This window comes from Podarcis liolepis (genome assembly GCF_965112155.1).
Source record: "Podarcis liolepis genome assembly, chromosome: 7".
NCBI classification, from domain to species: domain Eukaryota; kingdom Metazoa; phylum Chordata; class Lepidosauria; order Squamata; family Lacertidae; genus Podarcis; species Podarcis liolepis.
The window spans coordinates 66,362,110-66,386,884 of NC_139561.1; the positions used below are offsets into that span (position 1 = coordinate 66,362,110).

General features: G+C 45.1%; 1 protein-coding gene across 3 annotated transcripts in view; it reads left to right on the forward strand.

Moving 5' to 3' along the window:
• CNKSR1 (connector enhancer of kinase suppressor of Ras 1) overlaps window positions 1–24,775 on the forward strand; it is a 34,571-nt gene that overhangs the window by 1,207 nt on the left and 8,589 nt on the right. Inside the window, exons 2-14 of one of the 3 annotated variants that reach the window (XM_083511916.1) lie at window positions 1,037–1,194; window positions 1,933–2,135; window positions 3,177–3,261; window positions 9,666–9,707; window positions 11,000–11,119; window positions 12,456–12,515; window positions 13,373–13,444; window positions 15,623–15,757; window positions 17,784–17,869; window positions 19,689–19,810; window positions 21,957–22,147; window positions 23,140–23,170; window positions 24,318–24,490. In XM_083511916.1, the coding sequence (XP_083368042.1) occupies window positions 1,037–1,194; window positions 1,933–2,135; window positions 3,177–3,261; window positions 9,666–9,707; window positions 11,000–11,119; window positions 12,456–12,515; window positions 13,373–13,444; window positions 15,623–15,757; window positions 17,784–17,869; window positions 19,689–19,810; window positions 21,957–22,147; window positions 23,140–23,170; window positions 24,318–24,490 (1,478 nt within the window). Of the gene's footprint in view, window positions 1–1,036; window positions 1,195–1,932; window positions 2,136–3,176; window positions 3,262–5,010; window positions 5,118–5,376; window positions 5,584–8,052; window positions 8,099–9,665; window positions 9,708–10,999; window positions 11,120–12,455; window positions 12,516–13,372; window positions 13,445–15,622; window positions 15,758–17,783; window positions 17,870–19,688; window positions 19,811–21,956; window positions 22,148–23,139; window positions 23,171–24,317; window positions 24,491–24,775 lie in introns of those variants that run through there. The other 2 variants (XM_083511917.1, XM_083511918.1) reach the window with 2 other exon arrangements.

A 24,775-nucleotide genomic window follows, 5' to 3' on the forward strand; every position in this document is an offset into this window, starting at 1 on the left:
CCAGATGGGTGGGGTATAAATAATAAATTATTATTATTATAAATTATTATCACCAGCAGGTTGCAGGGTGGGTTGCCACAAATGAAGTTCAGCATTCTATCCCACTTCTCACTTATCCTGCCCTGAGATCTTACAATGAAAGGTAGTTAATAATAATATTAATAATAATAATCTCAGGACAGGTCAAAACCATTTAAAATAAAATAGCTGTAATTTCTAATTAGATTTAGGGCAGGAACATGGAACCTTGGCCTTGTAGAAGTGTTAGTTTTAAATAATTAATGTCCTACTCCTCCTCACAACTGATTTCAGTGTGGGTCATTGCAATTTAAAATGCAACAACCAGCAAAGGCAAAAAAGTAATTGCAATGAAATATCACAGCTGCTAATTCATCTGTTGTTTGACTCCAACTCCTATCGGCCACCCCTACCTCCCAAAGCATGGCCAACAGTCAGGGATGATGGGAGTTGTAGTCACACTAGATCTTGAGGGGCACAGCTTTCCCATCTCTGATTTTGGGGGGAAGAAATCAAAGTCATAAAAATATTTGTGGCCACATGATGCTTGACAACGTCTTTCTCTCTTCTGCTCCCTCCCAAGACTCCCCCAAACATGTGATTGCAAAGTTAAAATATGAGATTCTGTAAGCCTTGCCAAATTTGTTATCAGCTGTAGAAAACAGAGTCCTTGGACTCTGATAATGCTTCTTGCATGCCTGGATGGAAGATGGGGGCGGGGGGGGGGCTGTGTGAGTGTATTTGGAAACTAACCTACTATGCAAAGGTAAAAATGACATTCATTGCTCCTGCAACTTTTCAGCCTACCACTGGCATGTGACCCTTGCATGGCTACCCAAAAAGGATCCCAGGCTTTAAAAAAAATGGTTCCCCACCCACCTCCTAACTGAAGATGCCAAAGTTTGAACCTTCTGCATGCCAAGCAAGTGCCCTGCCATTGATCTATAGTTCTTTCCAAAACTTCTGGGCCAGTTTCATGAAAGAAAGAGGATCAAATGCTTTCCTCTTCTGCGTTTAGGTTTGGATCCAGCGTTACAAGACTATCCCTTTGAGACATGGGGCCTGACTGGGAAGGGGCTGCTTCATCTGTCATATCGGGACCTGGAGGATCTGGGCATGAGGCGCGTTGGCCATCAGGAGTTGCTTCTGGAAGCTGTGGAGCAGCTCTGTGTATTGGTGAGCACATGGCTGTGAACCTCAGTGCGGCTCACAAATCCCTCAACAACTTGGGCCTCTGAAGTACCTTGAGGACCATCTGATTCCTTATATTCCACCTCAACTATGACGGGGCCCTTAAGGTAGTTCCACCCATGAGATTCAGTTGACCTTCACTAGGGAGCAAACCTTTAGCGTGGCAGGCCCTGCCCTATGGAGATTCATCGGGGAACCTTCCCTCCCTTCTTTCTTTTGAAAACTTTATTATTTAGACTATCCTTTGTACTATGAATTTTCTCTATTTTAATCAATCGCTCCTGCCTATCTCTCACACAGATCTCTTCCATCAATCTGTTTATGTGTCTTCATAAAAAAAATCTCCAGCATTTTCATGCAACACTAAACACAGTTGTGCCGTTGTGACCACCTATTTTTGCGAGCAGTTTCTCCTAATATAATTCATTTTTGTACGTTATTTTCACCAATATCTTCATTTTTCTGCATGTTTCCCCTTGCTATATGTAATTTTTTTGTAAGCATTATTTAGCTGGGAAACTGCACTGCAAAGTTAAGAGAAGTGTCAATTTCAAAGCATGGCTGTGTTTGAGTTCTTGATTTGAAAAGTGCGAATTTGGCTTAATTTCTCCTTTAAATGCGAACTGAACCAAATCCCACCCCCCTACTTTGAGTGAAACTTAGCTGTATACAAGCCTTTGTTTCCTTTAGTGAGGGTAGCTGGGCTTGTTTCCCTCTCCCTAGAACTATGACCTGGCAACGACCAACCTGCAGGTGCTGACTGAGAAGCTGCAAGGCATTGTAAGGACGATTGAAACCTTCATCCTGAGCCGTAGGAAAGTTAGCACCTACGACGGATACACTATGGAGAAACCCTCCTCGGACCTCCTGGGCTGTGTGGTGGAGCTGATTGGCGCTGCAAAGGGTCTCTTCTTATGGCTCAACAGGTAAAGATTGTCATGATCATCTTCTCCATTCCCTTTATTTATAATGTTCAGGCTGTGGGTGCTGTTTATGCCATGGAAATGGCACCTGCCATCCAAAAGAGCAAAGCTGTGTGTTTGTGAATGAATCTCCCAAACAGTCAAATGAGGACTGAGTAATACTCTGTGGTCCTGGAACACTGACTGGCTCTTAGGGGAGAACGGAAAACAAGTTGGGAGATGGAATGGAGTGGAGTGGCTGGGATCCTGAACAGTAGATTTCCACGCTGCAGCCTTTTGTCACAGACCCCATTGGTGTAGACCAGGTGTGGGAACCTTTGGCCCTCCAGATGTTGCTGAACTATAGTTTCTATCATTCTTGGCTATTGGGTATTCTTGCTGTGGATGATGGAAACATCCAGAAGGCCAAATGTTTCCCACACACAGATACTGCTTCTTGTTATCTACTTTGGGGCAGTGGAGAGGAGGTAGTCTGTACACTGAATTAACTTAGGAAAATAATATAAAAGGGCTGGAGAGGGGAAAGGTTTCATGCAGATTTAAGGGAGATGGGTGTGTTGAATGGAAAGGGTTTGGGAGTGTTTAAATGATGATTCACTTGTAGAGTTCTGTACCCGAGGGAAGATAAGGAGTAAACATTGAGCTTGTGTCTTCATCTCTTTGGTCTGAGAGAAAAGGTACCAAGGGAAATTGGAGGTCCTGTGTTCAGCTTCAAACACCCACTGGCTGCTTGGCCAATGCCGGAGCTCGGCATAATCAAGTAGGAGGCCATTTTTCCGAGAGCCAAATTGGAGCCAGATGTCAGCGGTTTTTCAGACTGTCTATGAGAACATAGGAAGCTGCCATATACCACGTTAGACTGATGGTTTGTTTAGCACAGTGTTGTTTATTCTTGCAGTGTTTCTCTTTTCAGTGCAGTATTACTTACCTGTAATACCAAAGTCAGGTGGAGAGTAGACAGAAATGGTATTAAAATGGGATCTCCAAGTATCAAGTAGGAGCTATTGGCATGTAGGAAGCAGGCTCATTTATCTTTTCTTGCAGGTATCTCTTCTCCCACCTTAACGATTTTTCAGCCAGCAAAGACATCATCTGGCTGTGTGGAGATCTAGCAGAGATTATGAAAGTGGTAAGTTGTTCAAAGACAATGCCTATAATGTGCGTTTTCTGGGAAGCTTAGCTTTGGCCCTCTGTGGGAGAATAAGTGCCTATTTGTGCCTCCAGCTGAAAGTATTCTGAAGGCCAGAATGTCCAGTGGGTCTTTGACTGCCATAAATCTTTGTACTACTATCCAGAGGTGATTAGCTGCCCTGCAATGGCAAGGCAAGTGACTTGGGTGTGCTGGCTCTGTTGGGTCTTCTCTAGTCCTTTCTCACTCTTAGCAAGCTGGGCTTACATGTTTTGGGGGCCATAGGCTTTATAGATGCAGGTTGTGCTGTGACTCCAGAAACTGACACCTGCTCTATGCTGCTAATTCCATTTGCTGGGAATCACAAGTAGGAAAAGCCCTGCTGATTTGGTGTGCTCAGATCCTGTTTGTGGGCTTCCCATGAGCTGAATGCTTGACTTGAAATGAGTTTGGTCCACAGGAGGTTGTGGACTTTCCAACACTATGTGAAGAATTCATAATTCAGCATGCTTTAGGAGGGGTTGGACAGATGTTTCCCCCAAATATGTGCTGTACCCTATGATGATTTGCTGACGGCTCACTACAGATGGGGATGCACCTTATCACAGGCTTTCCCCATATGAAGGACACACCCAGACTATCATGTGGTTTGGTGAAATTGAAGCTGGTTTTATTTTTGTGCCTCTTGAGCTGGTCTTATGCTCCCACACTATGGCCACATACTTAACTGAAGCCTCACCCTGGGACATGGTGAGTTGTGATCCAGTTACATTGTCGAGAGCGTTCGTAAGACTTCCTCCGTATGTCCCAAATTCTTTCCCACCAACACACAGAAAGGCAATTTAATATTGATTTCCTTTGCTCCATTTGGACAGTGCACCATAGGTTAGAACACATATCCTGATTTGAGCCTCTCGGTGTACAGGTGATCAAACTATGATTTCATTTTTGGTATGTTTGGCATTCCTGTTTCAGGGGAGGAGTAGCAGACCAACTATGGTTTATCATTTCAGGCATCCACACTATAGCACCTCCTTCATTTAGGTGTCCCTGTGTGTATTCTCCATTCAGTGCCTGAGGCCTTATTCAGAGTGACAAATGTGGTTCAAAGAGTGTCTTGCCCAGTTGAAGAACCTAATTGTGAAATACTGTACCTTCCCTAAGAAGGCTGTGGTTCTTTATTCTTTTTGGTGTTTTAAACAGAACATGCATGGCTATGAATTTTCTTTTCTCCTGTCTATCTAGCTATCTTTTAAGTGTTCATGTGATCTGCTTTTGTTTGCTGTTATAGTAATTGGAAGAAATTACTATGTTTTATTTTGTTTTTTGGACTTTGTATGAAGTTTTTTTGTGTGTTAAAATGTAACTCATTTGGAGTTTATGCTTATGAGGAAAAGTGGGCTGTAAGTTTGAATAACAACAATAATAATCAATAGGGAAACTTCATTAACTGTGGTTTGGTGTGATTTCAAAACTGAGGTTGTATAAACACCATACATTTAAAACCTGCCCCCAAGAATGTTGAGAACTGTAGTTTAAGGGTGCTGGAAACTATAGCTCTATAGTGCTAAACAACAGTTCCCATTATTCTTTTTGAGAGAAGGTGCTTTAAATATATTGTATGTACATAGCTGAGCTGTGTTAAGAAACAGTCTGCAAATTGGCCTGAAGTTTAATGAGCCTCCTGCAGATACTATTGCATCAGGAGGTTTGTTTTATGATGTAAGAACTGGGTCAATCCTTCGGAACTCCCTTCCACAACACATGAGACAAGTGCTGTCTCCACTGTCATTTCAATGTTTTTTCAAAAAACCTTCCTTTTACAACAAGCCTTTTAAGTGGAGATTCTTCTCCCGGTCTGTGTGTGTGTTGGATTTGAAATTGGATTGATATTTCTATTGTTAATCCCTTAGTTTAGGGTGTTTCCTAGGAAACTGTTCAGAAAGGAAATAAAGGCTGTGTACGTACTACACCTTTAAAGCACATTCGAAGTACGTTCCCCCCCTCAAAGAATTCTGGGCCCTGTAGTTTGTTAAGGGTTTCTGGGAATTTTAACTCTGGGAGGGGTAAACTACAGGGCCCAGAATTCTTTGAGAAAAAGAACATGTTTCGAGTGTACTTTAAAGGTATGCTGCTCCAGAAAGATGGTCGCCCCCATGTTTGGGTCAGAGAGGCCATCCATCTGTGGGTTGTAAGGTGCCAAGCTCTGTGGCTCATTGTTGGCTGACAGAGGATGAGACACCCTATTCTGAACTTGAATGAACTGAGGGAAATGGCAGCTGACCAGAAATGGGTGGGAGGAGTGAGACCGAGAAGAGCGAGGTAAACAAAACTGGACGGGGGTGAGGGAGCGACTTGTTTTTTGTAGAAATAATCCAGTGAGTCACGCTTTGGGATCGGGGTCAGGGCTGGATAGCTGAGTTTGGGGAATCTCCATTTTTAGTTGGATGTAGCCCAGTGAAAGGAAGCATATGCGCTGAGGGGAGACAGAGAGAAAGTCTCTTCAGGGAAGCTTTTACAGGTAGGCACAGCGGTAGGTAGCTTCTTTGTAAAATGTTCCTTCTCTGTGTGACCTTCTGCGATGGAATCTGTGGAATGAGCTGGAGGGACTTGATGACAAATGGTCCTACTGGAAAATCCCGCCAGCTCTAGATGAGAGCATAGGAAAGGAAAGAAAGTGTGAAGGTCGTAATAGCAAGAAATTGTCAAAAGCTCCATGCTATAGATTTCTTAAAAGAGCTGGGAGCAGAGGGGAGGGGCGTGACAAGGTGTGCCATGTTGCAGAAGAAACTAAAGAATCTGGCTTCTTTATCTAAGTAGAAGTAGCTAGAAACCTGAGGTGAGTTCCCCCCTCCCATTGTAGCATTATAAGTGGAAATGTTTTACCTCTACAAAAACCATTTGATCTTTAGGGGTGCCCTACCAGGTGAATGATATTTTATGGCATTTTGAAGCAAAGGTTGTGTGTGTGTGTGTGTGTGTGTGTGTGAGAGAGAGAGAGAGAGAGAGAGAGAGAGAGAGAGTTGGTGTCTTCTTAGGGCTGTATACACCCTGCATATTTGAAGCACATTTAAAGCGCGCACACACACACACACACACACACACACACACACACACACATACAGAATCCTGGGGACTGTAATTTGGTAAGGGAATCGTAGCTGTGTGAAGGGTAAATTACAGTTCACAGGATCCATGGAGTGGGTGTGCTTTAAATATATGGTGGGCATGCAGCCTGTATTGTTCGTTCTGTAGTGCTTTTAAGATAAAAAACATACAAATGACCAGGAAAGAAGAATGTGCCCAACTCATTTTGACGGATGGGAAGGGAAGCTGGGAATGCGGTGGGAGAAGGTCTTCATTCAGCTGTGATCTGCAAACCTTCTCCGGCCTGTAGGGTAGGGCTTGGATGTGTGTATTCTGAAAATGTCATATTCTTTCATAGTGTCTCTTAGTACTCTGCTTTTCACTCTTTCTTTTTTCCCTTCCCCACTTCCCACAAGTACTTGTTTTGTTTGTGCAGTTGGGTTCCTGTCATTAGTATTTGCTGGGAAATCTGAGTCTCTGGTCCTGAGACTTTGGGCTTGAGCCTGGGAGCCTGAGGGCGGTGCATGTTGGAGAAGGGGGCAGAGACCTTAAAACTTCAGTGTTTGTATTTTAAAGAGATCTCAAGACTCCTTCTAATTGTGCTGCAGTGCAGGATTGTTATATCTTCAAACTGTCTCTATTTAACTGGAACAGTCTCTGAATTCTAGCGCCTGTCCCTGACAATGCATTGTCTCCATTTTGCCCTTTTGCTGGAAGCATGTATGAGAGCCAGTGTGGTGTACTGGTTAGAGTGGAGTTGCACTAGGGCCTGGGAGACCCACGTTCAAATTCCTCACTCAGCAGTGAAGCTCACTGGGTTATCTTGGGCCAGTCTTTTTCTCTCAGTCTGGCCTCCCTTACAGGGTTGTTGTGAGGATGAGATAGAATCATAGAGTTGGAAGAGACCACAAGGGCCATCGAGTCCAACCCCCTGCCAAGCAGGAAACACCATCAGAGCACTCCTGACATATGGTTGTCAAGCCTCTGCTTAAAGACCTCCAAAGTAGGAGACTCCACCACACTCCTTGGCAGCAAATTCCACTGTCGAACAGCTCTTACTGTCAGGAAGTTCTTCCTAATGTTTAGGTGGAATCTTCTTTCTTGTAGTTTGGATCCATTGCTCCGTGTCCGCTTCTCTGGAGCAGCAGAAAACAACCTTTCTCCCTCCTCTATGTGACATCCTTTTATATATTTGAACATGGCTATCATATCACCCCTTAACCTCCTCTTCTCCAGGCTAAACATGCCCAGCTCCCTTAGCCGTTCCTCATAAGGCATCGTTTCCAGGCCTTTGACCATTTTGGTTGCCCTCCTCTGGACACGTTCCAGTTTGTCAGTGTCCTTCTTGAACTGTGGTGCCCAGAACTGGACACTGTACTCCAGGTGTGGTCTGACCAGAGCAGAATACAGTGGCACTATTACTTCCCTTGATCTAGATGCTATACTCCTATTGATGCAGCCCAGAATTGCATTGGCTTTTTTAGCTGCCGCGTCACACTTTTGGCTCATGTCAAGTTTGTGGTCAACCAAGACTCCTAGATCCTTTTCTCCTAGATGAGGAGAGGGAGAACTGTTTGTGCCACTTTGAGCTCCTTGGAGGAAAGCTGGGATATGAGCTTTGTGGCTGTTTGGGGTTTTTAACTCTGGTCTCCCAGGTCCTATTCCAGCACTCTAACTAGTACACTTTCTCTCTCTCTTTTTAAGGGGGGATCTAAGGGGATATTTTAAAAATCCATTGGATCAGCATGTGGTGAGCAGAACAGTAAATAGTCATTTTACCTCCAGTATAATTGCATCCAAAAACACATCATTTTGTGGAATGTGTACCTCCCTCTGAGATGTGTGCATGGCATTACTTGGAACCTAATACCCTACGTTAACTGGGGGAAGGTCAGTGTTTGAAGATAAGATGCCCTAGTGTGATCTTTCTTGATCCTGGAATACCATCGAGTGGAACACACATGATTGATGACTGCGCAGTCTTTCTGGCTATCATAGCTGAAAGCCAGATCCCTCAGGGCAACCTGCCTCTAATGCACACGCATGCAGATGCACGCTTGTGCACATTTAAGATGCCATGTGTGCACAGCTTGATGAGACTTGCCTTGAGTTGTGGATAGCAGATGAAAAGACAGAGCTGTCCTCTGTAGTACAGCTTTCTTCAACCTGGTGCCCTCTAGATTGTATTTTGAACTACACAGTTGTGCTGGACTGGGCTGATGGATGTTATATACCAAAACATCTGGAGGCCACCAGATTTTGGAAAACTGTTTTAGTCTCTCTCACACCAAAATAAAAACCCTGAAATGCATTAATGGTGTTCTTATTTTTCTCTGTGTGTTTTTAATGCTGCGGGGAGAATGGTCAGTGGTACTCCATGTAGAAAATATATCCATCCCTTGACCCTGAGAAGGAAGCTGAGCCAAACCTAGGATCCAGCAGCCATTACCCACCATTCTCATGGCTCCTCCAGATATTCTGTTTGCTTTAGCATTCAGCTTGATTTGCTTGCACAAAACTTGCCTGGTAGTTGGAATACTGTATGCCCAGCCTTTACTGAGTGTTCTTCTGATTTGTTTGCAAGGCAGTTATCTGACAATGGACATTTATCCTGATTTGCTTGCAGGATTGTCCACACATCTTCCTGTTGATCATTTGTTCACCCCACACATTTTGCTGCATTTCCCCATCACTTTCCTAACTGCAGAAAGTCCTTTGGGGCCAAGCACTTTAATTGTGTAAACCTAAGTTTCTGGTATGGACCTGCAAGATAAGGACTGCCTGGAGGCACCCAGAGTTAGGAGTGTGGATAAAGCAACTGGCGGGGGTAGACATTGGAGGGAATTAAGATGCAATCTGTACTGCACCTGCGCAGGTGAGCTTGTTTCCCTGGTCACTAGTACACTCAGAGAGAATCCCTGCTGCTTTTGAATGAACAATTGCTTCCAGGCTGTTGCTATCTTTGGGTGGGTTTCAGTCGCATACTGGCGAATCCAAGCTATCCAGTTAGTGTTGATTGAGAGGTCTTGTGCAACAAACCTGCTTCTCCAAAAAGATCAGACTTTTCATGATAAGCGAATTGATGAGTTAAATGCAGAGGAAAATGTGGGATCACACTTGCTTTGATGCAGCAGCATTTAACTTCCCCAATAAACAAATCAAGAATGGATTCTCATTGAATAAACAACCTTGTCTAATCTCCCTGCAAACAAATCAGGATGAATGATCAGGTGAACAGGTTATCTGGAAGGACCCTAGTTCTTACCTGTTTCTGGGAGAGTTTGAAGAGTCTAGCTTGGTTTTCTTTGTACTTGCAGGACTGCACTGTGTCTGAGAGGGAGGACCGGATTTTACTGATTGTAAGTACTGCAATCTGTGGATGGAATGCGCTATGAGATGAAGCCTGATGTGGAATCTTGCTTTAAATTCTTGGGCTGACAGCTATTTTTGGGGGGGTGGGATGTTCAGGTCCCTTTAATCTAAATTGGACATTGTCAAGTACACAAGCCCCCTCAGATGGCCAAGTATGTTTTACTGGCATGAGAAACGTGTCTGCCGCCTCTGTTCTGGACTTGTGCACACCAGGGATGTACAGCAGAAAATGTTCCAAAACAGCATATTTCCCATTTCTTAAGTTCATTAGGGATGATGAATGCAAGCCAACTCCAAGCTTGACAGTTTCAAAGTTTTGCTTTTGTTTACTAGATACAGATAAAACAGCTAAACTAGATCATGCTGTAGGACCGGAGTACAGTGGTACCTCTAGTTACGAACTTAATTCGTTCCAGAGGTCCGTTCTTAACCTGAAACTGTTCTTAACTAGAGGCATGCTTTCGCTAATGGGGCCTCTTGCTGCCGCTGCGCCACTGGCACACGATTTCCGTTCTCATCCTGGGGCAAAGTTCTCAATTCGAGGTAACTCTTCCAGGTTAGTGGGGTTTGTGACCTGAAGCGTTTGTAACTTTAGGAGTTTGTAACGTGAGGTACCACTGTAGTTGATATGATGCCTTCTAGATATTGTTGGACTACAGTTCCCATCATCCATGACCATCGGCCATGCTAGCTGATGGAAGTTGGAGTCCAGCAACATCTAGAGCATACCACATTTTGGAAGCCTGAAACAACCTATTGATATATATCTCAACTGAATAGTGTGGAGAGTGGAGTGTGAACTGGGAGCAATTATTTTTCTTTCAAAATTGAACACTTGGTGTTCAATCTAGGTAAATAGCATAGTCTTACGATGGAGTAAGCTGCATCAAAACCATATTTATCCCATTTGCGAGACAGCAGGAGACCGGTCTGCATCATGCTTCCTTGCCCAGGTCACATCCACACCATACATTTAAAGCATGTTGATTCTCACTAAGAACCCTGGGAAATGCAGTTTGTGTCCCAGGAATTGTAGCTCAGTGAGTTCCCAGGATTCCTTGGGGGAAGCCATGACCATGAAAGTGCTGTAAATGTGCTATAAATTTATGGTGTGCATGTAACCTCCCGGTTAGCAAATGCATTTTTAAAAAATTGGGGTAGGGGAAGATCTAGGAGGATCTTGTGCCTCCAATTGCATATGTTCTTACCTTTGTCAGAAGGTTCATAATCCACTTGGCTTCTTCTAAAAGAATGAGTTTTCCCTCTTTGCGCCCTGCAGGGCAGACACATCTCAGGAATCTGCGAGCACATCTTGAATTACAGTCCAGCTGAACTCCTGCATCGAACTGCCATCTTGGAGACAGTGGAACTTGTGGCAGCAGGTCCAGAGGACAGTCTGGTGAGCCTGCCAGGCTATTTTATTTTATTTTATTTTGCAAGGCTGTCGCAGGCAAAAGAGCCGAGTGCAAAGCCCCCACTCACAGTTATAAAGTGCATATCCAACACTTATAAAGGCGGCTGTGATATTTGGCTGCTCCAACATGAAATAAGAAACAGGAGCAGGAAATCAATAATAAATAACAATCACAACAACTAGCACTTACTTACCTACCGGAGCGGATGGGAAAGTCCCACAAAGCAACATGATGCGGCTAAACAGCATTTCGTGCTGCTCAGCTTTATCTGTACTGACTGCCAGCGCCTCTTGAGGGTGTCAGGCAGGGAGTATTTCTCAGCCCTACCTGGAAATGCCAGGAATTGAACTCAGAACCTTTTGCATGCAAGGCAGGTGTGCTGGCCCTGAGCTGTATGGCCTTCCCTGTTTATGTATGTCTGTCAAAGCTGGGTTGGCAAAGTGAAATGTCACGTCCCTCTCCTGCAACCTGGAAGCCCCCAGAATAATTGTCCTTTATTGAAGGAATGTTGACCTTCATCACGGGCAGGGTGAATGAACTCTTCTCCCTCCTCCCTTTAAGTTGTCTTAAACAGAGTCAGGCAGGGATGTTGTTGGGTACTTAAAAGTAGTGAGCCCATGACATAAAATTGCTTCTGGGCAAATTAAGACAGTTGGAACTTCACTGTTACTGTGCTCTAAGCACACCTAGCTGCCCTGTAAACAACGGGTGTTTTTAAACACAACAAAGATTATAGAGAAGAAAGGACAGGAGATCTGGGTGCCAGTGCAAAAACCCCAGGGCTCATGCTGTCTGCCCCCCCCCCAAGACAGGCTTCTAGTCAGTTAAGCCCATCGTTGTCTGTTCTGCAAACTGATCCTTTTAACCAGAGATACTGGGGATTTCACCTGCAAACTTCTGCATGCAAAAGCAGCTGCTCTGCTGCTGAACTACAACTCTTATTCTGCTGATATAGCAAGATGCCTTATACTGAGGCAGGCTGGGAAACCAGGGTTCAAATCACTACTCAGCCATGAAGCTCATTGGGTGACCTTGGGCCAGTTACTGTCTTTTAACCTAGCCTACTTCAGGGGTTGCTGTGTGGATGAAAATGAGGAGAGGGAAAACCACGTGTGCCACCTCGAACTCCATGGAGGGATAACTATGTGAATATTTATGGGTCTCCAAAGCCTCAGATACGGGTCTTTCCCAGCCCAGCCTGGCATTGCTGGGAACTGAACTAGGCAACTTTTGTGTGCGTAGTTAATGCTCTTTTACTGAGCTAAGATCTCTTCTGCCACCATCTCAGTGACCATGTCTGCTACATCTTTTCCTCTGCAGGGCATTGAGATTAAGTCCTCGCCCACCTGTCTCCATTTCATATCGGGAACTGCCCCAGAGGTGAGTCAGAAAGAAGATACAGGGGGTTATTTGTGTCTTCGGGGCATTCCCAGACTGTCACTATATTTCACAGGGATTTGGTTTCATGCTGGCAAATTGAAGATACACAATTATAGTTGACTGTGGGAGGTCTTGTGCAACAAACTTGCTTCCCTGAAACCTCAGACTTTTCACGCTAAGGAAAATGCACTGGAAAGTTTGGGATTTTTGGTGCAACGTCATCTGTCCTCCCTGTGAACCAACTGGCATAAATGCTCATAGCCAGCATCACCTCATCTCCTCGCAACAAATCAGGATGAATGCTTAAGCCTTGAAACGCACTCTGGGTTTTCCCATAGGGAAGAAGGGGGCATTAACTTACATCCTAAAATAGTGCCCTGCCCTGCCCCACCAACAGTGACTTCAGGTCTCTGAAATCAGCCTGTGTGGGAAACCTAGCAACTCATCTAGAGGTGGGGGAGCTCATATTTCTTCCTCAGATTGTGCCAGGCAGAACGTGGCTTAGCCCACCTGCTTTGCTCCCCCCCCCCGACAGTGACTCTGCGTCATCCAAAGCTTGGCCAAAACCTTGGCATGTGTGTGTGTGCGCACGCTGTTCAGCCCAGCTAGTTTCTTCATTCCTTTGCCTCCTTGCTGAGCAGGAATTACCCCAAAGGTCAGAGCTTGAAGTTAATACTTAATCCCCTCTGCAGCAGCTCCCCAGCCCTCCCCCAGTCTCAACTTTCACTGTCCAAGAAAGCTGCTTACTTGGATTTGTCGAAGAGTGAGAGTGTCCAGGTTGCCTCCTTCTCCCTTCCAGCAAAGGAGATCTTGACGTGTTTGTTTGTTTGTTTGTTGCACGTGTTGCTCCCTTCCAGTCCCCGGCTGAGCACTGCAGCAGCGGGATCCTTCCGGGGGATGAGATAGTGCAAGTCAACAACCAGGTGGTGGTAAGTGTGGGCCTCTTCCTCATTTGACTCTGTGGCTGACTACTTGGGCAGGACTAACTAGGATGCTAAGTTGGCTACTGCGGTGGGTCGCAGCCAAATTCAATGGGTCTTCATTAATGCCAGGCTCAGATTTTCCCCTCAGTGCTGCTGCTTGACTGCCTTGTCTTGCTTTGATGTGGGTTTGGTGGTAGTGATAGAAAGTCATGGAGGCAGAGCATAGCCGTCATGGCTAGTAGCTGTTGATGCCTTTATCCCCCATGAATTTGTCTAATCCTCTTTCAAAGCCATCCAGGTTTCAGACAAATTTGCGGAGAACAAGATAGGCTATCGTGCTTCACCTCCTTAAAAATGGCAATTGGTTGCCTCCTATAGGTAAATTTGCAACTAGCAACTGGTGAGTGCAGCAGCTCAGGTCTGTAGCCAGAAATATTGTGGTGGTGAGGGAGCCTAAGGGTACATAGAAAGTTACCGTAATTAATTGTGTGACACGTCAGTAACAATTTTTAAAATAAATCTTAAGTGCCTAGCACTTGCCCAAATCAACAAATGATCTTCTGGCATCTTAAGACTAATACATTTTGATGTGGCACAAGCTTTCAGGGGCTAGAGTTCCCTTCATCAGGCATATGAAGTGTAATCCTCAGTTGCAGATAGATGGATGCAGAGTGGCTAGTGTTGCACGTGGAGTAAGCAGAGGAGAGAAGGACCTGAAATGCAAATAGTACAGATAGTGGAAGTTCTGTTTGAGCTAGAATGTGTGCAAGTTAAGCAGGGTGGTCCTCTACAACAGTGTTTCCCAACCGGTGTTCCGCGGCACACTAGTGTGCCGTGAGACACCGGCTGGTGTGCCGTGGGAGGGAGGCGGGCGAGTCGGGCGGTGAGAGGCGGCGGCGGCGAGGATCCGCGGCGAGCCGGGGGCGGCTCCGCGGTGCTGGTGCCGAGCGGCGGGGCAGCACGCGCAAAAGGGAGGAGCGCGAGACAGCGGAGGAGGAGGAGGCCGGCATGTCCGGGCAGCAGCAGCAACAGCAGCAGCAGCAACTCCCGGCGACGGCTCCTCCTCCGCCCGCTATCGCCGCCACCACCACAACAGCCGCCGCCGCCTCAGCTGCCGCCGTCCCTCAGTCCCTCGCTCTGCTGCCTCCTCCCACCCCGGCAAGGGGAAGGGAAAAAACTTTCACTTTTGTGCGTCCCTCCCGGCGTGACGCTGCGCGCTGACGTCACGGGGCGGGGCTTTAATGGTGGTGTGCCGCGAGATTTTTCCCCGGTAAACAGGTGTGCCGTTGCCCAAAAACGTTTGGGAAACACTGCTCTACAACAGCCCCGAGAGGTGATAAAACAATCAACTTGGCAATGCTGAGTTAACTACCGTAACCTTTGAATGGGAAAGGAAACTATTATCTCTATTGAGACCCAAGTGAATAGATCAAACTTGAGGAATTGCAATTCCATTTCCTGCTGGAGCCCCTCACTCCCTCTGAAATTCCTTTAAGATCACTGACAGAGTATGCTGGCACACTGAAATGTTTTGGGGTTTTTTACTGGTTTATGAATATTGCCAGTTCTGTCAGTGTTTTTATCCCAGGGGTTTGCATAGGGCCAGCCTATGCATCAGGCATTGTGAGGCAGCCACCTGAGGCAGTGGATACGGGGTGGGGAATGGTGCTGATGTGTTGGAGCAGGATTGGCCCATGATGTTTCGCTGCTGAAGTTTAACAGTGTGTGGTTTAACAATCAAGCCCTCTCCCCAGGGAACTCTGGGAATTGTAGCTTTGTGGAGGGAGCTGAGGCCTCCTAACAACTCAGCACCCTTAGTGAGGATTCTTTGAGGGAGGTCATGGCTGTTTAAAGTGGTATGATACCGCTTTAAATGTCTAGTGCAGATGAAGCATATGACTAAGCTAGCCTGCTACTGTTCCGTCCCCGGTGTTAACATAAGATGTGCCCAAGCCCTGAATTTTGCAGCCCTCGTTTAACTCAATCTATTTGACAATTGTTGTTTTTATTCACAGTATTTGTAAACTGCCTTTCTACATCGGCTCACCAAATAATAGTGTAGTTAGATAGATAAATACAAAAATATTTCAAATAGAATAATGTTGAAAAATGTGAAACTTAAAGAAAAGCACTTTGAAGCTAAAAAAATATCATTAAAGGCAAGACAATCTGTCAACCATGTAGGTGGGCTGGACCCGGATGAATCTGGTGAAAAAGCTTCTTGAGACATCAAGTCAGGTGACTTTGGTGCTGAAGAAAATACCACTCGTTTTCCCAGGGACTCCCAGTTCCCCTGAGTCTTCTCCTCTACAGCCGAAGGTAAGCGAGGCCTAGAACAGCCCAAAGGCCACATTTCCCTGTGGGTACTGCTCTGGGGAGCTGCTTCCCAGTGGTGGGTGAGGCCAGAGGCAAACATGGGCGAAGCAAAGGACAGGACTCTTACATTGTACAGTAGGCAGCATTCAATCTACAGGAAAGTCAAAGGTTTTTGCACCTCCATATACCTCCGTCCTGCATCCAGGCATACAAGCGGCATTATCCCTATTCAGGGACATATTCCAGGCTAGAACAAGCACCTGAGGACCTCCTGAGATCTCTGTGAAGCTGCCCCATGTGGTAAACCACTGAACATCAGCTAGCAGCTTCTCAGATCCTGGACTGACTCCACCTCCATTTTTTGGCATAGGAGCCTCCTGGAGAGGAGGTTATGCACTCCCTCCTTCCCTGGAGTTTTTAAGCAGAGGATGGGTGGCCACCTGTCATATATGATTGAGTTGAGATACCTGCATTGCAAGAGGTTGGACTAGATGACCCTCAGGGTCCCTTCCAACTCTAGGATTCTATGTAAGGGGTGTTTATCTGATTACTCCCTGTATAAGTCCTGACGAGAGCTTCTAGAGCCAGACCTACCACTGCTTATCATCATTACCGTTATTATTATTATTTATTTCCCTCCCTTCAACCTAAGGTCTCAGGGCGGGTAACAATATTAGAAATGGTTGAAAACAACTTAAAATCACAGAAAGAAGGTGGGTCCTAAAAATATTCACCTCAGGTGTCAAAGGCCAGGTGAAGAGGAATTTATCAAGAATGTATAACTTGCTGCTGAAATGGAATACACAAGATGAAACAGTTAAATCAGCTATGATTAAGTGGGCACAGGACATTGGTCATAACATTATGTTTGCTGACTGGGAATGGTTGTGGAACACCGGTATTAAATTTACGGCATGTAATGCCTTAAAGGAAAACATTATGAAAATGATTTACAGGTGGTACATGACCCCAGTCAAGCTAGCAAAGATTTACCATTTGCCTGATAACAAGTGCTGGAAATGTAAAGAGACTGAAGGTACTTTTTACCACCTTTGGTGGACATGCCCGAAGATTAAGGCTTTCTGGGAAATGATATATAATGAAATGAAAAAGGTACTTAAATGTACTTTCCTTAAAAAACCAGAGGCCTTTCTCTTGGGCATTGTCGGCCAATTGGTGTCAAAGAAGGACAGAACTTTCTTTATGTATGCTACAACAGCAGCAAGAATACTTATCGCAAAGTATTGGAAGACACAAGATCTACCCACTCTGGAAGAATGGCAGATGAAAGTGATGGACTATATGACATTGGCTGAGATGACTGGCAGAATCCGTGATCAGGGGAAAGAGACGGCGGAAGAAGATTGGAGAAAATTTAAAAGCTATCTTAAGGACTACTATAAACTTGATGAATGCTAGAATGTCGAGATTTTCAGGAAAAAAAGGGATACAGTGATATAAGATCAGATTATAGAAAAGATTAAGATGACAGAGGTTGGAAAGGAATATTTAGAAGTTGCTAAAAAATTATGGACATTGGGATGCAGAAAGGGGGGGTATGGGGGAGTCCCGGAAAAGAGGTTTATGAAAAAATGTTATGAAACTATATGTGTGTGTGTATGTCTTTTTAAGTGTTTTGTCTTTAAAAAACTCTGTAAAACTAATAAAAATTTCATAAAAAAAAAACAAAGGCCAGGTGAAGAGGTGTGCCTTCAGCATTGGATGAAGCACAACTAGGGTAGTCTCCTTAGACCTTATCTTTACAGCTATGGGTTGCTTACTCTGAAGTGAGCAAAAAGGAAATTCAAGTGCTTCAGAGTCTTAGTAATCTCTCATTTCCAAATAAATCTGTGACTAATCTTTGCTCGTCCTTGTCAGGCTTTTTTTTTTTTTTTTACGACTCCCCTGGAGTGTCATTTCCGACCCAATGGAAAGGCGAAAGCATCATCTCAACAATATACAGAAGGCACAGTGTAGACTGTCCCCTTGACTGTAACAGATTGGTAACTTTTGTCTGTTCGTTCCATAGGTGCTGGAAGGTTTGTTCGATGTTGTGGAACCCCTGAGCTTGCACAGTGATGAGTCTCCGACTAGTTTTGCTTCTTCGACTTCCAGGTTAGGAATCCAACATTTCTGGGGATTTTAGGGTTTCGGGCCCACTACTGTGCTATGTAGATATTGACATGTGGACTGTGGGTCTGGTCCATCAAGGATTGCTTTCCCTATCACAGAAAGTGTGGTATTTTTTGTGCCGGGGGGTGGGGTGGTGGGGCAGCAAGTTTGCTGTACGAGTCAGCTTTAAATGCTTATCTCGAATTTGCTAGTATGTGGTCAAATGCCCCCCCCAAATGGCGACACTCCAGAAGCGCCCTAAGTTGGTGGGTCATCACTGCACCCCCTGGGAGCAAATTCTGTATAAACAGACATTTTGTGAGGATGCCCTTCATTTTCTCTGTCCTGAATCTCCCAACTTCTTCAGCTTCACTGGATAATTACCCCCAGGGTTCTGTGGACTTGACTTAGAAGCTGTAACAAAATCTGCAACTCAGTGAGTTCTGATGATGTCACACTGTACTCATACTTTCAGTGGGAACGAAACTGCAAAGGGTCGTGCTGGAACTTGCCCAGGGAGGGGGCATTCTCTGGTTCAACGCGCAGATGGAGTATCTCTTGAATAAATTAGTGACCTTTCCCCTTCCTGTTGCGCAAACCAAGGTCTGTCCGAGTTTAAACATCCCAAGAATAAAATATTTTCCATCCTCTTGGCCTCTCGCTCAGCAGAAACTAGGGGCAGAGGTACTTAGAAAATCCCTTTGTGGTCTCATGCTGCAGGGAGGGCTATCTTGAGGGCTGTTGCATGGAAGATGGAGCAAGCTTGTTTTCTCCTGCCCTAGAGGGTAGGACTTGAACCCATGGCTTCAAGTTACAAGAAAGGAGATTCTGACTAAACATCAGGAAGAGCCGTTTGACAGTGGAACAGACTCCTTCGGAAGGTGGCAGACTCTCCTTCCTTGGAGGTTTTTAAGCAGAGGCTGGGTGGCCACCTGTCACGGATGCTCTAGTTGAGATTCCTGCATTGCAGGGGGTTGGACTAGATGACCCTTGGGGTCCCTTCCAACTCGACAGTTCTATGATTCTATCTCAGGCATAACCAGTGCTTTTTTTCTAAAAAAAAAAAAAATTAGGGGCACTCTCATTTTGACTCAAGAAAATCACCAGTTTATAGTTTAAATTAGGAAAAATAAATACAGTAAAAAGACAAAAGGACAAAGATTCACAAAATGTTTAGGGGTATGCATACCACTGTGTCCCCCCAGGGGGAAAAAAGCACAGGGCATAACCGTTCTTGTTTGAATTTTGCTAGAACCTTGAGAGAATTAAGGATTGTAATGCTTCAGAGCACACACACTGCTCAAGAATTTCTTTTTGGGACCAGAACTAATCTTAGTTTTCACCCATGAATCTACTCCTGGTTCCCCCACCCTCTTTCAGTAACCTAATTTGGAAGGAAAAGCTTTTTGTTGTTGCTGCTGTTTTAAGCAAATGGTTGCAAAACAAAACAAAACAAAACAATTACTGATCTACTGCAAATTGCCTTGGAATCTAGTGATGGATCTTGATCTACCTTCTGCCTGTCCTAGATTTCTGGTGGTTAGGGAGAATAGCTATCTATGTATGTGTGATGGAGAGCCAAGATCTCTCAAGGTGTGGTGTTAAGGAAAGAAGGGCAAGGGGGAAGGCAGGGGCAAACATCCATCTCTGTAGCTGTCTGGGTCCCAGCATGTTTTGCTGCCAAATCGGCATTTGCTGGACTCCTTGTGGCTGAAGTGCCAGACAACTGGGACCTGAAGTTCTGGTAAACAGTGCACAGCTGCTATGAGAGACAGAGCTCCAAGTTTGTTTGTTTTCTTTTCTTTCTTTTCTCCTTTAAAAGCATGACTGCTGAGGTGGATGGGAGACCAGATTTTCTTCTAGGTCTTCCTGCTGATGAAGAGGAGCAGGAAGCAACCAATTCATGGCATTCGGACAGCTCTCTAGAAGAACCTTCTGGGGCAGGTAAGGATTTGGGCATTGGCTTGGTGGTGGAGAGCTGCACGTTGCTGTGACTTCTTGGACTCTTTTAAATTTACGTAATTATTTTGTGTGTTTGCTACATTTTAGTTTAAACCCACCCTTCCTCCAAGGAGCTCAAAGCTGTGTCCTTTTTTATTATTTCCCCACAACTCCCCTGTTATTCCCACAATAATCCTGTGAGGGAGCTTAGGGTAAAAGAGAATGTAGGTTCAAATGATGCCGCTCCCTCTGTCCCACATGTGCAGGAAGAGCAGAGGCCATTTCCCCAAGTGGTCACACCTTTTCCGCTGGGGTGTGAAGAGCGTCTGGTATGGGGAGCCTGTGGCATTGCAACTGATGCTGGACTCCATCTCCCATCAGTCACAGCCAGCCTAGTCAGCGGTCAGGGATGATCAATGGTAAGAAAATGCCTTACATCAGTGATGGCCAAACTCGGCCCTCCAGATGTTTTGGGACTACAATCCCCATAATCCGTGACCACTGGTCCTGTTAGCTAGGGATGATGGGAGTTGTAGTTCCAAAACAGCTGGTGGCCAAGTTTGGCCATCCCTGCCTTACATGAAGCAAGAGCATATCATTGTCTCACTGACTGACTGTGACACTCTGGGACTTTGGACAGGGGGCATTTGCTGTCCTACTGTAGAATCTAGGTCAATGTTTCCCATACTCTGGTCTCCAGCTGTTTTTGGACTACAATTCCCATCACCCCTGTCTTGCTAGCTAGGGATGATGGGAGTTGTAGTCCGAAAACAGCTGGAGACCCAAGCTTGGGAAACACTGATCTAGGTACTAAACCAGGAACTTTCTGCATGCAGAGCAGCTGTTTTGCCACTGGGCTGCAGTCCTCTCACCATTTGAGCATTTTTAACAAAGGTATTTATCAGCTTGGGCTGGCTCATTACCTGTGGCCTTCTCTAGAGAGTAGAGGCCTCAGTTAGGCATGCTTTGGTTACATCCAGGCTAGATTACTGTCGTGCACACCACTCACAACAAAGAAATGACAACTGGTGCAGAATGTGGCAGCTAGAATGCTTGTTGGAGCTAGGCATTTAGAGCGCATTATGCCTATTCTGTTCCCGTTTAAATTGTCTATTTGTTCCCAGGCCTAATTTAAGGCTGTGGTGTTAACCTGGTTCCAAACCATTTAGAGCAATCTTCACTCTAAAGGGTTTAACTCAAATCTGCCCCAGCCAGCACTTGAAGGGTGCCAGCTTGACGAAGGCTGATTTGAGGCTCTGGAAGTTGGCTTACAGCTGTACACAAACCTGCCCAAACTTTGAGATCAGCATCTGAGGCTGTATATTTTATTTATACTATATAGTGATTAATTTCAAATAAGCAGTTTACAAAGAATATAAGATATACATTGAATTGTCAATAAAAATAGAAGTTAAAGACAATGTTTTTTCAGAAAAAAAGATCAAAATATGAGTAAGATCAGTGGTTAAAAATATTATGAACTAAAATTGTAGATTAAAATACATGTCACCTTTACATGTCAGGGTGTACTTGCCTAAACAAATGTTTTTAGCAGGCACTGAAAGGAACAAAATGCCTGCTTAATGTCAATGGGCAGGGAGTTCCAGTGGGTAGTAACTACTACACTGAAAGATTGGTGTTTTTCAAGTGCAGAATGAACATCATTTGGCAATTGTACAAGTTCTACGGGTCAAAGTCCTCATGTGGGCATACATAGGGTAAGGTGATCTTCCAGGTCAGCTGGTCCCAAGCTGTTAAGGACTTTATATACTAATAGTAACAACTTGAACTTGTCCCGGGAACAAATTGCCAGTCAAGTGTCTGAATTAACATGTTACATGCAGACAGGATCTCACTCCTCTCAGTCAGTAGTCAGGCTGCAGCATTCTGCACTAACACCAGGCTCAAGTGGAGCCCCACATAGATCAGGGTTGCTTTCATAGTTTAGAACTTCAGAATATTGTTTGCTGCTATGCTGTTATGGGATTGACGTATTTATTACTGTTGCAAACTGACTTTTTGAGGACAAGTGCGCAGACAGGTGGGTTTTTAAATATCTAATGAACAAATAAATCCTTCTGGTGTAAAATATTTTTCCAGACTGATGAATTGATGAGCTTTGCTTTGGGTTTTTGACTTGTTCTTCCAGATGCATTTGCTGAACCTGTGCTGGAAGGTGAGAGCCTTGTCAGGGTCGATCCTAAAGGATCCAGATCCCCTGAAGCTGCTTCCCCTGCCAGACCCAGTACCCTGGAACTTGAATCAGAAGACTCCACCACCCCTGAGAATGGGTTTGTCAGAGGAATCCGAGGGCTGGGATCTGCAGATTCTTCCAAAGAGGTGAGAGTTGCGTTGTGTTTTGCTTATTTCTAAGTTTTATTTAGACCCTTTGGCTTCAGGTCTAAAAAGGCCTCCCTGAATTGCTGATGCAATAGAAACAAAAATGTAAACTAATTCAGCAGGAGCTATCCCAGCATTGTCTCCAGACTGTCAGCGTTTTGCAGGAGCGATTCAGTCACATGCTGTAAATTTGGGTTTCTGCAATTAAAGTGGATTAAAGCACCCTGTTGCTCTGGTGCAACAAATTCACTTTACAAACGAAAGAGGTTTTTGTGGCTAGAAAAGTGACAGGGAACTGCATAAAAAGTGTGGAATAGATGGTTGATCGTTGGGAAGTCTAAGGGCATGTTCTATTTACAGTGGTGCCCCGCAAGACGAATGCCTTGCAAGACGGAAAACCCGCTAGACGAAAGGGTTTTCCATTTTTGAGCTGCTTTGCAAGACGATTTTCCCTATGGGCTTGCTTTGCAAGACGAAAACGTCTTGCGAGTGTTCCGATTTTCCCCCCGCTCCCCCCCTTTTCTAAGCCGCTAATAGCCTTTTAGCCGCTAATCCGCTAAGCCTTTAATAGCCGCTAAACCGCTAATAGCGCTAATCCGCTAAGCCGCTAATAGGGTTGCTTTGCAAGACGAAAAAACCGCTAGACGAAGAGACTCGCGGAACGGATTAATTTCGTCTTGCGAGGCACCACTGTACTGCATCCAGTGCACTCCCACTGCTGGTTTTTAAAGCTACATAGACATGTTAGCCACAATCCATATCAATTTTAAGATTTCTTAACAAATGCTGCTATTTGGTGAGCCCCCCCCCCCCGCCTTCGAACCAGTCTTAAACAAATTGTAAAACTGAGTTTGCATTTCTACTGAATTGTAGGGTGATTTCTCCCACTCACTTTTTATTGTGATGTGGGGTGGCTGGCACCAGCAACAGGAACACTCAGCTGTTCTTGCAGATCCTGATCAATTGCTTTTCTCCCCTTTGATTCCTTTCAGGGCAGTGTTGAATATCGACGAAAGCAAAAAGGTGAGTACCGGTAACATCAATTCATCCTTCAATATTACAAGCATTTCAGCCTATGCTAAAGCTGTCTAACATGTCCATAAATATATCCTGGTTAGAAGGAGGAGGAGAACAGTTCTTTTTTGTGTGCCGCCATTCACCAGACGAGAGGGGGGAACTTTTATGTCCCCCACGGGCCAAGTTTGACAGGTGGGTGGTCAGTCTCTTGGCATGATACCAGGTCACCTATGTTTGCCCTCGTGGTTGATCAGCTGATTGCCAGAGCTGCATACAGCCACGCATGGGGAATGTTGTCCCAGAGTTATCTGAAGAATTATGAAGACTAGCAGAGCCTTCCCTTCCAGAGGCTCCTGCCCCCTTGAGAGAGCTGAATGCAATCTTTAAAGGACCCGTGGTACATTCTACAGCTGCATGTTCTGGAGTAGCTGTGAGGTTACAGGGTCATCCTCCAAGTCCCTTGCAGATAGGGACCTGCTATCTGGAGGGCACCAGGTTGGTGAATACTGGCCTAGCATAATGAGGAAGCCACAATTCTACAGGCAACAGGAGAAGGGGAAGCAAGGAAATAATGAAAAGGAATGGGATTGTGCTTGAAACTGGCAGTCCTGTTCTTTGTAAAGTGTCATGCACACAGATTTCAGTTTGTCTGAATCGGAGTCCTTCTCATGCCGTCCCTGGGTCCCTGTGGCAGGGGATGTGACGCCTGGAACCCTGAAGAGGCGCATTCTACACTGCAACATTTTGTTGCAGATACCTATTACCTCGTCATATGGGATATGTAGACCAAACTCACACCCACACTGTATACATTTAAAGCTTGAGGCTTTCTCCAGAGAATCATGCTGGAAACTGTAGCTCTGTGGGAGTTAAACTACAGTTTCAAGGATCCTTTAGGGGGAGCCTTGGCTGTTCAAGTGATATTCATGTGATTTAAACCTATGGCGACCATAGCTGCATCCCTAGAAGGATGGGTTGCTCTTGGCCCTTCTATAAATGCCTCCCTAAGTCAGGAAAAGTTTTTTTAAAAAGTGCTTGTGGTGGAAAAATCGCAAACTGTATACTATGAGCCTGATTTTTTCTAGTGAATTGCATTGTGCATCCTGTCCTTCCTTGTTGTCATAATAACACACCCGCCCCCACTTTTGTTGAGGAATGGCAACCCGACTGAGTCGCCGCCGAATCTCCTGCCAGGATCTGGGCCAGGTGGACTGCGATGGCTGGCTCCTTAAGAAGAAAGACCACGGGGGCTTCATGGCCCAGAAATGGAAGCGGTTTTGGTTCGTGCTGAAGGGTCAATCCCTCTACTGGTACAGCAACCCCAACGTGAGTGCATCGTAGGTCGCTAAGTATTTCAGAGAGTCATGGATCACCAAAGGGTAGCCCTGTTCGTTGTTGTCGTCGCTGCAACAGAGCATCTGTCCACGTTCAAGCTATTAAATCTACTTTCCCCTCATTTGAATTGGAATGGAATAGTCCACACATATTTGAACTTGTATATGAGGAGCAACTTCTGTCTTTTTTGTTCATATCAGTAGATGTTCGCTTTTGTGTTTGTCCCTGCCTTCTAATTTCTTGACTCCTTTACAGTGGTGCCTCGCAAGACGAAAT